Consider the following 13133-nt stretch of genomic DNA (forward strand, 5'->3'; position numbering starts at 1 on the left):
AACTCTTCAGTGTCTTCATCGACGAGTATATCTTTATCTGTGTGTGTATCTGTATCTGGGGAGGCACTCCAACCTCGACAGTTTGCTTTCGCTTGATGTTTATAGCCCCGTTACCTCTCCATGCCTGGGGGCTAATCACACTCCGATCCGATCTAATCGTCACCTGACCGATCGACCGATAAGACACCCGCTAAGGCTATTTGTTAGTGGTAGTACATTGTCAAGCCCTAAGTTGTTGGCACACAGCCGTTCAAGGGCACACCGGATTGCTCCACGTCTGAGGCAGTCGAAGATCGATCTGTCGATGCTTGTTGCATGCTGCAGATGCAGTTCCCCATTGAGCCTTACGTTCCGCTACCCATTAAAGTGATGGCTATCTCTGTGTGGTGTGTCAGCACGCAACCCGATCGACTGATACACATAACGTAGCCGTATCGTATGCGCATACTCTTAATGGCTTTAATTAAGTGTTACTCAATCGGGTGCATTGCATACCATAGACACCATGCAATCTCAAGCCGATCGGGCCTGGACAGGCCGAATGACAATCGACAATAAAATCGAAAGCAAGAAGCACAACAACAAAGAGTTCACTTATCGCCCAGCCACCCCTCTCCGGCCCCGGCCCCGGCCCCGGCACCGGCCCCTCGATTCGCAAAGCAATAATAATAACAACAACACTCGCACAATGAATGGCTTTTGGGCCATCAAGTATAGCCAATAGATGTTTATACTTGTTTCTGGGCATGGCTATAATGATAGCGAACAATAAATACTATTTGCAGTTATCGGCTCGGCGATTAAGTTCAGTTCATAAAACAAAACCGACACGAGCCCGGCCCGATTAGATGCCAATCGATGGGCGTAAGCGTCTCTGCTCTGAACTGAATCGAGCTGAATTGTTCTCCCAGCCATCCATCTCATCCATCATCATCCTAATGCCCTTAATCCTGGAACAGCACTTGTAATCGTAGTTGAGGTATTAGATTGTAGACTCGCCATCGGCCGTTGGGGTAACTTGGGGATCCTTCAGGCTGGTTCTGGATGTCGTCTGTTCTTGTTGTGCCCTCGGCTGTGGATAAGCCCTAATATAGTACGCAGATTAATTATAATACTGGCACAATCCTATCTAAGCCTATTTATAGATCGATATGATAACGGATATTAGCTCATGTTTTAGCAAAATATTCACACAAGTAACTATGACTCCATGATAGTATGCTTAAATACAATGAATGTGTTCTTTAGAGCTGGTTTTTAGTATTCTTGATCGATTAAGTACATAATAATGCTTGCAAGGGTAATCGAACCTTCCATCCCCAAAATAACGCTGAGCCATTAGATGAGGAGTACTGTGGTAGCTCCCCATCCCTGAGAGCTCTCCATCCACACTCTCTCCCCATTTGGCAGATATGTGCAGATACGTGATATTTAGTAAATGACTTGACTGGCTCTCCCGCCCACCTTCGAGTAGTTGGAAACAGACGAGGCGTGGCACTGAGATAAGTTACTGGCAGGGCAATCGAGATGTACTATGTACGTATTTATGCACCTACGATACGATGATCTTGCGTCGTCATTGTCATTGTCATTGCTGTTGGAGCCGCGATGAACAGCGCTGAGAGACGGGTCATAAATAACAGGCGGGCACGGCGAATACCACCTCTCATTCATTACGGGGACACAAAAGAGCGAGGGCCGTAAATACTCGTACTTGCCACAGACTGTCGATAACACAACGATTAGGCTTATCGCAGCTAACGCTTTTGTCATCCTTCCAGTGCTCCAGCGACGTCGACAGAGGTAGCGGCAGCGCCAGCAGCAGAAGCACCAGCACGCGCGCAGTCGCAGCGGGCAGCGGACAGAGCCAAGCAAAGCAGCGCAACAGTTAACGGCTTCTTAGCAAAGCTTGCAAGCAGTCGGCATCAGTCAGAGTCTGTTGATCGTCGCTTACGGACTTGGACCGTGCCACCACCACATCGCACTGCACTGCAGCTTTTGTTTGTGCCCGTTTTTTTTGCAGTTGTTGTATATTTAGCTCAATGTTTTAATGTGAGTTACAGTGCGGAGCGGGCAATGCAATACGATAAATGTACAATACGTAAATCTAAAGAGACAAAAAAACTCAGCCCAGAGAAAACACAGACACTTTCTTGTTGTAAAAACAAAATTTATGCACATTTTGCTACCTTTTTTTTTATTGTTGTTCATTCTGACCGCTTTGTGTGCTAATTGAACTCTGAAATATTTCGGGCAAAGGATGTCATATATGTATGTACTTTTATGAAGCACGTCTTGCGAGTCGCTTTTTCTCGTGTTCTTGATTGAATCAAAAAATAAAGAAAGCGCGAGTTTATATCTTAATGTACATGCAACACAATAAAATAAAAGAGTACGAATATATGTACATAAATAACAAAAAAATAAAAATATTTATATTCGATTTCAAGTGACGCGTAACGGATGCAAAGCGAACTCCAGCGGAATCCCCAGCACTAGCAGCACCAACATGACGGATAAGGAAAATGGTATTGTTAATTATTCTATAAATGTCCATAATTATACATGTGCATTGCACACTCGTAATTATATGGTTTCCGATTCAAGTGAGGTCTACGGATTTTTGGTTAAGATTTCATTGGCTGATGCCTGGAATAATGGGTGGATTTCAATGGAAATACTTAGCAATTATTGGATGAATCGATGTGGAATTAAAAGAGTACCAGAATTAATGGGGTTCTGTCTGTTAATAAATAAAATTAAATCCCTCCTTGAATGATTACAACAGCAACTCTAGAAATTACTCCGAAAAGGCTTGATCAGCCCCTATGTCCACTTCATCCTAGTACTCAGAGTATGAAGCTCTCCACTATCAGAGCTAAGAACCGTTGAGGCCCCCCCTGTGATAGCCTCCCACCTGGAGGCCCGTAAATACATATGTAGGCCGTTGAGTAACGAGCAGAGCCATAAAGATTACCTGTACAGTGTACAATGTACAGTGTACAGTGTACGGTTATATTTATCTGTCAACACTTGAATCGGTATTAGTGGCAAACTGCAGACGGGCGCTCTTCAGCCTTTCCCCAGAACTCTGGGCCCTGTGTGCAGGCCTACAAAATCTAATCGGTCCGATAGGGGAGCCTGAAGTGCCGAAATCCGAAAGCTGCTCCCCTCCTCCGACTTGGCCCAGTCGTGCTTTTACTGTCAGTCACTGATTGGGCCCAAAAAAGAGTTGCCAAAATTGGTCAATCGGCACATGCCTGCCTCTCCCCGTTTGGCATTGGCGCAACCCCGTTTTGTGGTAGATATATAACGAATAAATATTCGTATGTACATATATATGGTGTATAATTATATTCAGTCCGATAGTGGTGCTTGGGCTAGTGCGCTTGCACTTCAATGCCAGCCTACAAATCGGGCTAACAGCATTTGCATATTCCTAAACGTCGCGAGGTGTCGTCGAGGCGGGTGTGCGATGACTGCGACTGCGATTTAGCGTGGAATTCCCCTCCGACAAGCAATTGCTGACAAATCGCCGGGAATTGTGGGAGTTGTGTGCAATGCACGGAGTTTGCTTAAACCAACAAATGCTGGCTTTGTTTTCGCTATTTTATCTTACTGCCTTCGGCCCAATTAGTGAGCCGACTGGGCTGGTGCTGAGTGGTCTGAAGATTGTGTCATCAGTTGCTCAGCGCAGAACCTGGCCAAAGTAGCTACTAGCTAGGTCGGTAATTGTACATATATGTCGGGGCCAGCAACAAGACAATCAGCGTTACGCTACCGAATATTGGCTGCCATATCTAACCGATACCGACACCGTTGCTTTGATAGATATTGCCACATCCCCCGCTTGCGCCCGCCAGCTTCAATCACACATTCCGGGAAGAGCAAACTGAAAAACACTCGAACATTGTAATTAAAATTGGCTCGATATCAGGTTGCTACCTGCCCGTCCCGGGCCTCCTATCGCCTACTGCCAGGCCGGGCCGGGCCGGGCCATAAACCCGAACAAACAACTGATGGCCTAATCGCTTGTAAATCAGTTGCAATCGCTCCGATACATGACAAACAAGTGGATAAGAACAGCCGCCGCAGAGCTGTTCTATGGTTCTTTGGATCTTTGGTTCTATGGCTCTATGGCGATTGTACGCAGCTCATTCTGTGGCGCTGCTAAATTTACAACCGCTACGTCGGCCAATAGCGAGCACTACGGCCGGAGCGATAGCAGGAGCGATAACAACGATGGTAGTACCGATACGCAGTTTATGGACATATGCCTTATATCCTCATTCCACATTCCATGTCAGCCATCCGCCAGGCCAGTCAATTGACTTCAGGCATGCACGTACGCTCTGAGAAAGAGTTGTGTGTCTGGGATTTGGGATATGGGATTTGGGTGCATCCGCACTGTAGCGATAACATTTCCCATTCAGGAAACATCTGAAATGTTTTTCAGATAAGTGGACAAATGTTCGAAAAAACAATTTCTAGTGTTAATCATGGGATTTGCGATTAGTGTTCGACGTTGAGCAGCGCTGGATCCGCAGTAGAGTGACCTTCAAAAATGGTGACCCCATGCCGCTTGAATTTGAATGCAATTTGAAGAGCATTACAGCTCCGAGTCCATCTTACCGAATCCCTTTCGATCCTTCTTTTTTGGGCGGGAAGGTCTATAACTCCATAAACTCCTGTGAGGTGCACACTAGTCGTGGTGTCCCAACGGTGGCATTGACACACATCCAAATTACGCGCCAAACACGTACATTTCATGTATGTGGCATTTAGATACGACTACGAGTCTGAATGAATTGTCTGGCCGAGAGCCGAGGCTGAGAGTACTCGAGGAGCAGGCATGATTGGCATGCGTGTCTGCCCGAGTTCCCGCTCGACTTCAAACAACCACCGCAGCGGACTCTAAACGATAAGTAATTTTATGTTAATGGATGTTGGATCACTGTCGGGGCTGGAGTAGTGTGTTGTGGGGCGTACAGCATTGTTTCCATGGTTTATTGATGCCTCTAATGGCAGTCGTAAATGCTGATAAAGCATCGATCGATGTGCCGTAGGGATTAGCCCCAGGCTGCCGTTCAATTCCAGACCCAAACCTAATAAAATTCATTCAGTCATTTCCGTCTGTTTGGATATTTTTGGAATTTCCTTACCGACTGGTAAATGAAAGAATTTCCTACTAAAAAACACTCGATATTATGATTATTGATCTAGGCTGAATAGTACTCGTAACTCCATCGATAAGGGCAGGCTCATTATCAGACCAGACTCTTCCTGGCTGCCCACTGCTCGGTGCACAGTAGGATTTGGGGCAGTCGCATCTGGTTATCTGTAGATGGACGGGCAAGTGCCCGCTTGTATTTACATGGACATGTGTATGTCCATTGGGGGAGCCAGTATCATCAACATGCGGATCAACTAGAGCGTCATTGGGCGCGAGGCGAGACGAGACGAGGCGATTATGGCGTGGAAAGCCGTAGTCCAGGTGAGCGGTGAGAGAGCTATCAGTCGCGTTATCTGCCACGGCTGTGCTCAGTGTCTGTGGCAATGAGGGGCTATGGTTTTTATGGCTCTGCATCTAATGCGGAAAAATTTATGCCAAGCCACCGAATTCACACGCCCCAGGGTGGACGCACTCCCAATATAGACCTGCTAGATCTCTTATCTGTTGGATGGGTGTCAAGTACAAGGCTGTCTTTTCCATTCTGATGAAATTCTGACGAAGCCTGAGCCTCTAAGATCAGTAGCGATTCACTGGCCAAACCAGTCAATTGGAATGGAATCCGCAGCGGAGATCGTGCCGCTCCTGGGTGGGATGGCTTGCTGGTTTTCAACTGATCTCTCTTGATTAATATACCTCTTCCTCCACAGAAATACTGCCAGCCGCTGAGCCCAGTGAGACAAGTGCCCCAGCCGCGGCTCCTGTAGTCCAAGCTGCCCCCACAACCCCACCCCCAACCGAGTCAACCCCGAGCGATGCTCCGCTCGAGGTCCCTGCCGTTGAGGCACAGGCTGAAACTGCGGTAGTACCCTCGGACGCAGAGCCAGTGTCCGAGTGCAAGGCTGAGACCAATGGCAAGGCGCTAGTGGAGGCCAAGAAGTTGCCAGAAAGCGAAACCCAGCCGGAAAAGAATGGCAAGGAATGGAAGGAGGACAAGGACTTCAGCAATGTTGCCGAGGCCGAAGGACAGGTGAAGGTAGGATAATCCTTGCTACTTGCTAATTCCGCCCGCAGCTCCTCTTAAAATCCCCCCTTTCTTTCTGCCCATCCCCCAGAAACTTCCGTACCCCAAATCTGTGTTCTTCATCATCAGCAACGAGTTTTGCGAGCGCTTCAACTACTACGGAATGCGAAGTGAGTTGCCAGGATCCCCAGGATCTACATGCAGATGCGGCCGACTAGTACTACCAATAATTGTGCTTCTTTGCAGCTGTGCTGGTGCTGTACCTGAGCCGTCAGCTGGGATATGCGGAGGACACGGCCACAGTGGTCTTCCATGTGTTCACCATGTTCGTGTACTTCCTGTGCGTGTTCGGAGCCATCATCTCGGACTCATGGTTGGGAAAGTTTAAGACGATACTGTACCTGTCGATGGTGTACATCTGTGGATCGGTGCTGCTGACCCTGGGCGCCATCGGGCCGCTCAACCTGCCCGTGGAGACGTTTACGATGCTCGGACTGGCACTGATTGCGCTGGGCTCGGGCGGAATAAAGCCGTGCGTGTCGGCCTTCGGGGGGGACCAGTTCAAGGTGCCAGAGCAGGTCAAGCAGATTACCTCGTTCTTCTCTCTGTTCTACTTTTCGATCAACGCTGGTTCGCTGATCTCGACGACGGTGACCCCGATCCTGCGCGAAGATGTATCCTGCTTCGACGACATCAACTGCTATCCACTGGCCTTCGGCGTGCCCGCCATCCTCATGATCGTCTCGGTTGTGATCTTCGTCCTGGGCCGCTCCCTCTACAAGATGAAACCCCCGGCGGGCAACATGGTGGTTCTGGTTTCCAGCACCATCTGGACGGCTATCACCACCAAGTGCAAGGAGAAGAAGACCAACCCAAGGGAACACTGGCTGGACTACGCGGACAAGAAGTACGAGCGCCATCTGATCGACGACGTCAAGGTGCTAATGCGGGTCCTCTTCCTGTACATACCGCTGCCCATCTTCTGGGCACTGTTCGACCAGCAGGGCTCACGCTGGACCTTCCAGGCCACGCGCATGGACGGCGACATGGGCTCCTGGGACATCAAGCCCGACCAGCTGCAGGTGCTGAACCCGCTGCTCATCCTGGTCTTCATACCCCTCTACGATGTGGCCTTCTATCCAGCCCTGAGCCTCGTGGGCATCCGGCGACCGCTGCAGAAGCTGACAATGGGCGGCATCCTTGCCGGCATCGCCTTCATCATATCCGGCGTGGTGGAGCTCAATCTGGAGGTAAGTTCGATCCCCGATCGATCTCTGTTATGGCACCTGCACCTGCACCTGCACCAACACCTTCTATCTATCTATCACTGCTCTCTCCACCTTCTCTTTCGTTGCACGCTTCGTTGTCGCTGTTAGAAAACCTATCCCGACCTACCCTACAGCCAGAACATCCAGCTGCGCGTCTTTAACACCGAAAACTGTCCCTTGAGTTTCACCAGCAACCTGGCTGGAGCCGAGAGTTTTGAGGTGCCCGCTCTGGGAGCGTACACGAACAAGGACCTATATGTGGAAGGCACCTGGAATTTCGACTACAGTATCAGCAGCACGGACCCCAACTGCCAGGACCCATTTGACACAGAAATAAAACAGCTGGCTGAAAAGAAGGCCTGGTCGTTGTTCATCAACTCGCAAAATGATACCCAGAAAATCTACTGGGAGGAGGACTTCGTGGACAAGCCCTCCGAGAGCCATCCGCTGGTACGGACCATAGCCAATGTGCCGTCTCAGAGCACGATCGTCTGGAAGAACGCCGACAATGGCGATGTGGCCTACCAGCAGTACGCCAACGAGACGCTGCTCACACGGGTCTATTCCGCCAGCTACGCCGTGTTAATCGATGATAACCACTTGGGCTTCGTCGAAGTCCACGCCGGAGGAGTGTACACGCTGCTTGTCAGACAGACCGGCGCCAATTCGTACGATTACGAACTGATCGAGATCACGGAAGCCAACTCGATGAACATCCTCTGGCTGATACCTCAGTACGTGGTAATGACCCTCGGCGAGGTGATGTTCTCCGTCACCGGACTGGAGTTCTCGTACGCCCAGGCGCCGCCCAGCATGAAGTCCGTTCTGCAGGCCTGCTGGCTGCTGACCGTCGCCTTTGGAAACGTCATCGTGGTGATCATAGCCGAGGCGGCGCTGTTCGATTCACAGGCCAGCGAGTTCTTCCTGTTCGCAGGCCTCATGTTCGGGGACATGTTGATCTTCATGGTGATGGCCTACTACTACCAGCCGAACAACCCTAACAAGGACGACGAAGTGCAGCCACTGACTGGCAATGCCAAGACCGAGATTCAGCCCCTCGAGGATGGTGTCGAGAACAAGGGCAAGGACATCAGCGAGTAGGCTCTCCTGCTGCTCCTGTGTTGTGTATTATATATGTATATGTGTATATGTCAATCCCTACGATTACGATTACGATGCGATCCATATAGACTGTGTCCATTTCCAATCTAAGTGTAAGTGAAGCTCTGTCGGGCTGTTGTTGCATATGAGAAGACATTCATTTAGTTAATCTAATAAAAAGAAAACTGTTAGTAAGCCCCCGCCTCTTTCCTTTCCTCTGTACTCTGCTGTCAGCCCCTTGTGTCTATGTATCTGTGTATATTTATGTGTGGTTCTATCTAATTTTATTGCATCTGAACTATAACCTGTATATACTGCACTACAGATATTTAGCTGTACTTAGATGGGATGAAATATTTCATTGATCTAACAAATGCATCGAAGAAAATCTATTACGACAAGCTATTTAATATGTGAATTAGTCACAACATAAATATATACATACATATGTACATATATACTAGGGAGCAAGCTCACTGTAGCCCTGGCACCTTCGCTTCACTCGATCGCTTGAATATCGGACGACAACGACGATCCAAAACTTTTGTATTTAATAGGGGGATAAGTATACATACATCTATGACTACCGGAGGGATCGTTCCAAAGCAGAATCATCAATTAAATGATATGAAACTGGTTTCGAGTGGGAAATGCAGTGTTCTGATTCTGATGGAACTAGTTCCGTTGATTACTGTTAGAAAGTTCATGATTGTTCCGGGCTAAAACTATTTGCTTGAAGGTTCCCTTCAAAAATTGATTCTTTATCCCAACGAACTGGTCTCGAACTTTGCAGCAAACCTACCCTGTCATACCCAGCAGCGGGAATACACAGTTACGGGTCTTCAGCGGCATTCCCGACTGCTCCTACCGCTTCAGCACCAATCTGAAGGCCCGCGAAAGCTTTACGCTGCAGGGGCTTGACATGTACTACTCGGGTAGCGTTGCCACCAGCAACGGCACCTTCACGCTCAGCTACACCATCGAGAGTCTTACCACAGGTGAGTCCCCCCCAGGAGTCCCAAGAAACTTCAACATAACACGCTTGATGACCTCCGAAAGATCAAAAAAGCGATTGTTTTGAGGAGAAATATAATATAGAAATGTGATACTAGATATATTATCCACTAGCTTAAATCGCATGGCCTAGATTCGAGTGGTAACGCAGGAAATCATAAAAAATATTTACGACTGGATTGAATATTGAACTTTAAAAGAATCTATTTAGTAGGTATGCGAACAGGTGGTAAAGTATATTTCAAAAATGCGCTTTGATCTTATTTATAAGGATCTCAGTGAATCGTTGGTTTTCTGAATGCAAAGAGAGGTTTGGTTGTCATTGAGAGCTTAAGAACTGATTTTAGGGGAAGTCAGAGCAGAGTGACTCTTATTGATGCCGATCAATAATACGTACTCGCACTATTCAATATTCCACAGGCTGCACAGAACTGCAGGATGGCACCCAGGAGCTTTACGAGGCGACTGCACACACACTCTTCCTGCGGCCGGCGCACGCCATCACCAAACACTGGTATGCGGACGACGTGCAGAAGTCCAACCGGTCGCAGTCCTTCGTCCGTACCCTGGCCAATTTGCTGGCTACCACACGTGTGGTATGGACCGAAGAGGGCAGTGGCAACGTGGTCCTGGACATGCCCGCCCGCAACCATGACCTCTACGAGCTGGTGACCGGACACTACAATGTACAGGTGGGGGAGCAGCCACTGACCAATGTCAGTTTGAGAGCCGGCGGCGTCTACGCGCTGATCGTAGCCCAGAGCCGGGACAGCTTTGTCTCCCGCATGTTTGAGGTCACGGAACCCAACTCGATGAACGTCCTCTGGCTGGTACCACAGTACGTGGTTATGACCCTCGGCGAGGTGATGTTCTCGGTCACCGGACTAGAGTTCTCGTACGCCCAGTCCCCGCCCAGCATGAAGTCCGTGCTGCAGGCCTGCTGGCTGCTGACCGTCGCCTTTGGCAACATCATCGTGGTGGTTGTGGCGGAGCTAAAGTTTTTCGATTCGCAGGCCAGCGAGTTTTTCCTCTTCGCGGGCCTCATGTTCGTGGATATGCTCATTTTTATGGTGATGGCATACTTTTACATACCGTACGACGAGCAAGAGGCAGTACGACGCTGAGTGTCATCCTTGTAAAACTAATCTATCGGTTTCAAGTTAGTAAAGTTTTGGGAATCTAATAATATTCTTACTAAAATAATGAACATTTTAATAAATGCATTAATACATACATATTGACGAAATATGCAGGCGAAAATGTCGCTTGTCCTTTTGCCACCCCCAGTAGACAGCTCCAGCGGAGAATTATGGACTATACAAAAAAAAATGGATCAGATTTTGCACTTAATGATAGGAGAATCATAATTGTATATTTAAGAAGAAAGGGTATAGAAACTTCCATACGCAGGGTTTTTTTTTTTTAATTTTCGCCCACAAATCGTATTAAGTGTATCATTTCTTCCAATAGATTGCATTTCCATCCTTTTCGCTCATTTACTTTCAAACAATTTCTATTTGGCGCGCACCACTCGTATCCAGTCGATAGTTCGATAGCCGAACTTGAATCGGGTAAGGACCTTTTTTACCCGGTTGACAACAATAAGACTAATTCCATACACAATGTTGCGGGCAACATTAAGTTGTAAACCGTGATTTAGTCAAAATACAATACTTAAAAGCAATTTAAAATTGCTAAAAATGTAGAAAATGTATTCATCGATGGGATAAAGCTAAGTGGGCAAAGCTGAGAGCTCTAATTAACTTGAAATATTCGACGGAAAATAAATTTGGCAATACCCGGTTCACAACAAATGAGTCCCATTCCATACGCAAACAGGTTGCTAATTCCATGATTACATACCCTGGGGAAAGTGGATGATATAGAATTTCGGAAATGTGTGTCATCCCAGGCTCTAGTTAATGCAGAAACTAGTCAGTCTCTGTTTCAAACGATATTTTGCAATTAGTGGTCTTCTTACAGAGACAAAGAATCGCTACAGGGATCAGGATTCATATACAAACACCTAATCAAATGCATGAATAGGCCTTAAAAATGCAATCTTATTGATTATTGGTCTTTATTGATTACATTTGAAAGCAGCTTGGAAAACAGTATCTTAATATAATATTAACGAAATAGGGTATACAAATGCCCATACCCTGGTCGACAACAAATGAGTCTGCGAATACCAGCAAAATTGACGTCACAGCACTGCGACTGTTGAACATTTTTGTTGAAACCGTGTTATTGTCAAAACAAAAGATTTTCAAGGACTTAAAAATAGTTCATCTTGATCAAAATTGATTCATTAATCATATAAAATTATCTGGGCAAAGCTGAGAGATCTATATAGCTAGTAACATTCGACGGCACATAATAAACGAGTATTTATTGGTGAATAACCGGTTGACAACAATGATTCCCGGCAACATTAATTTTCATACCCTAGGGAAAAGGATATTATAGAATTGAGAAAATGTTTGTCATCCCAGGCTCCGTAGGTATCAGGGTCATGATACAAGATACTAATAATATACATGAATATGTCTAAAACATATCAATTTGAGAAAAGGTCTTTAAAAATTACGTTTCATTTTCATATAAAATTAACGAAATAGGGCGCACAAAGGCCTATACACGCATAATGTCTTCAAATACCAGCAACATTGCGACTGTTTTTTTTTTGTTGAACTATTTTGTTTGGCCGTGAAATCGAGCATCATTGTTCCACAACATTGCGCGGATTGAGCAACATTTTGCATACCCTGGGGAAATGGATGTTATAGAACTGAGAAAATGATTGTCATCTAATGCACCAATAAAGGCCAAAACTATTCAGTTTCTGTTTTAAAGGTATTTCAACGATATTTTGAAGGTTTTGGTCTTCTTACGGAAACCAAGAATGGGTATCGGGATCGAGATATATTTACAAGACCCTAATTAATATGTCCAAAACATAACAATCTGCGATAATTTCTTAACAAATTACGTTTTAAAACAGTTTCTTCGTATTAGATTAACCAAATAGGGTATACCTGTGCCCAAACTCCGGTTGACGTGACATTCCATACTCACTTACGTTACCACTATTTTTTGTTGGCCTTTTTTGTTTAAACCTTGTTTTCTACTATACAATAAAAGAGACTACTTAAAAGTAGTCAATCAGGTAGAAAATTTATTCATTAATCGGATAAAATGATGTGAGCAGAACTAAAGGTTTTAGTTAGGCAGCATTATTCAACGGAATAAAGAAATTGAGCAATTGGAACGATTTTTCTCTTACGCTTTATTACGTTTCATTTGTGTGACTTTTTTCGCTAAAACCTTTTTTACACATTTTGTGCAATCAAAGCAAGTGGTTAAAATAAACCAGTTAAGTAGAAAATTGATTCATTAATCGTATAAAATTATGTGGGCATGGCTAAATGTTCTATATAGCTAGGAATATTCGACAGAATATCAAAATTGGTGAATATGTAAAATGGAACTTGAGCTCGTCGGTGTATTTACTGTATATTTTTAAAGTAAGACGGTATGTTGGGGTATATTTCTG

The 13133-nt window shown here is 46.1% G+C and overlaps 1 protein-coding gene across 1 annotated transcript; it reads left to right on the top strand.

Annotated features, from left to right (window-relative positions):
* Window positions 1-1922: 1922 nt before the first annotated feature.
* On the top strand, window positions 1923-8758 carry LOC6599914 (peptide transporter family 1). The gene is made up of 6 exons (XM_026993378.1): window positions 1923-2052; window positions 2451-2528; window positions 5881-6206; window positions 6286-6364; window positions 6441-7444; window positions 7571-8758. The coding sequence occupies exons 2-6, from the start codon at window positions 2510-2512 to the stop codon at window positions 8561-8563; spliced, it is 2421 nt and encodes an 806-aa protein (XP_026849179.1). The 5' UTR covers window positions 1923-2052; window positions 2451-2509; the 3' UTR covers window positions 8564-8758.
* Window positions 8759-13133: the final 4375 nt, after the last annotated feature.

This window comes from Drosophila persimilis, unplaced genomic scaffold (genome assembly GCF_003286085.1).
Source record: "Drosophila persimilis strain 14011-0111.01,24,50 unplaced genomic scaffold, DperRS2 tig00000829-arrow-arrow-pilon, whole genome shotgun sequence".
Lineage (NCBI taxonomy): Eukaryota > Metazoa > Arthropoda > Insecta > Diptera > Drosophilidae > Drosophila > Drosophila persimilis.

Bases quoted from the DNA above. Each gene is read 5' to 3' on its own strand.
- LOC6599914 (XM_026993378.1), top strand. The intron at 6,207-6,285 runs GTAGGATAATCC...CCCATCCCCCAG, and splicing joins AGGCCGAAGGACAGGTGAAG to AAACTTCCGTACCCCAAATC. The intron at 6,365-6,440 runs GTGAGTTGCCAG...GCTTCTTTGCAG, and splicing joins CAACTACTACGGAATGCGAA to CTGTGCTGGTGCTGTACCTG.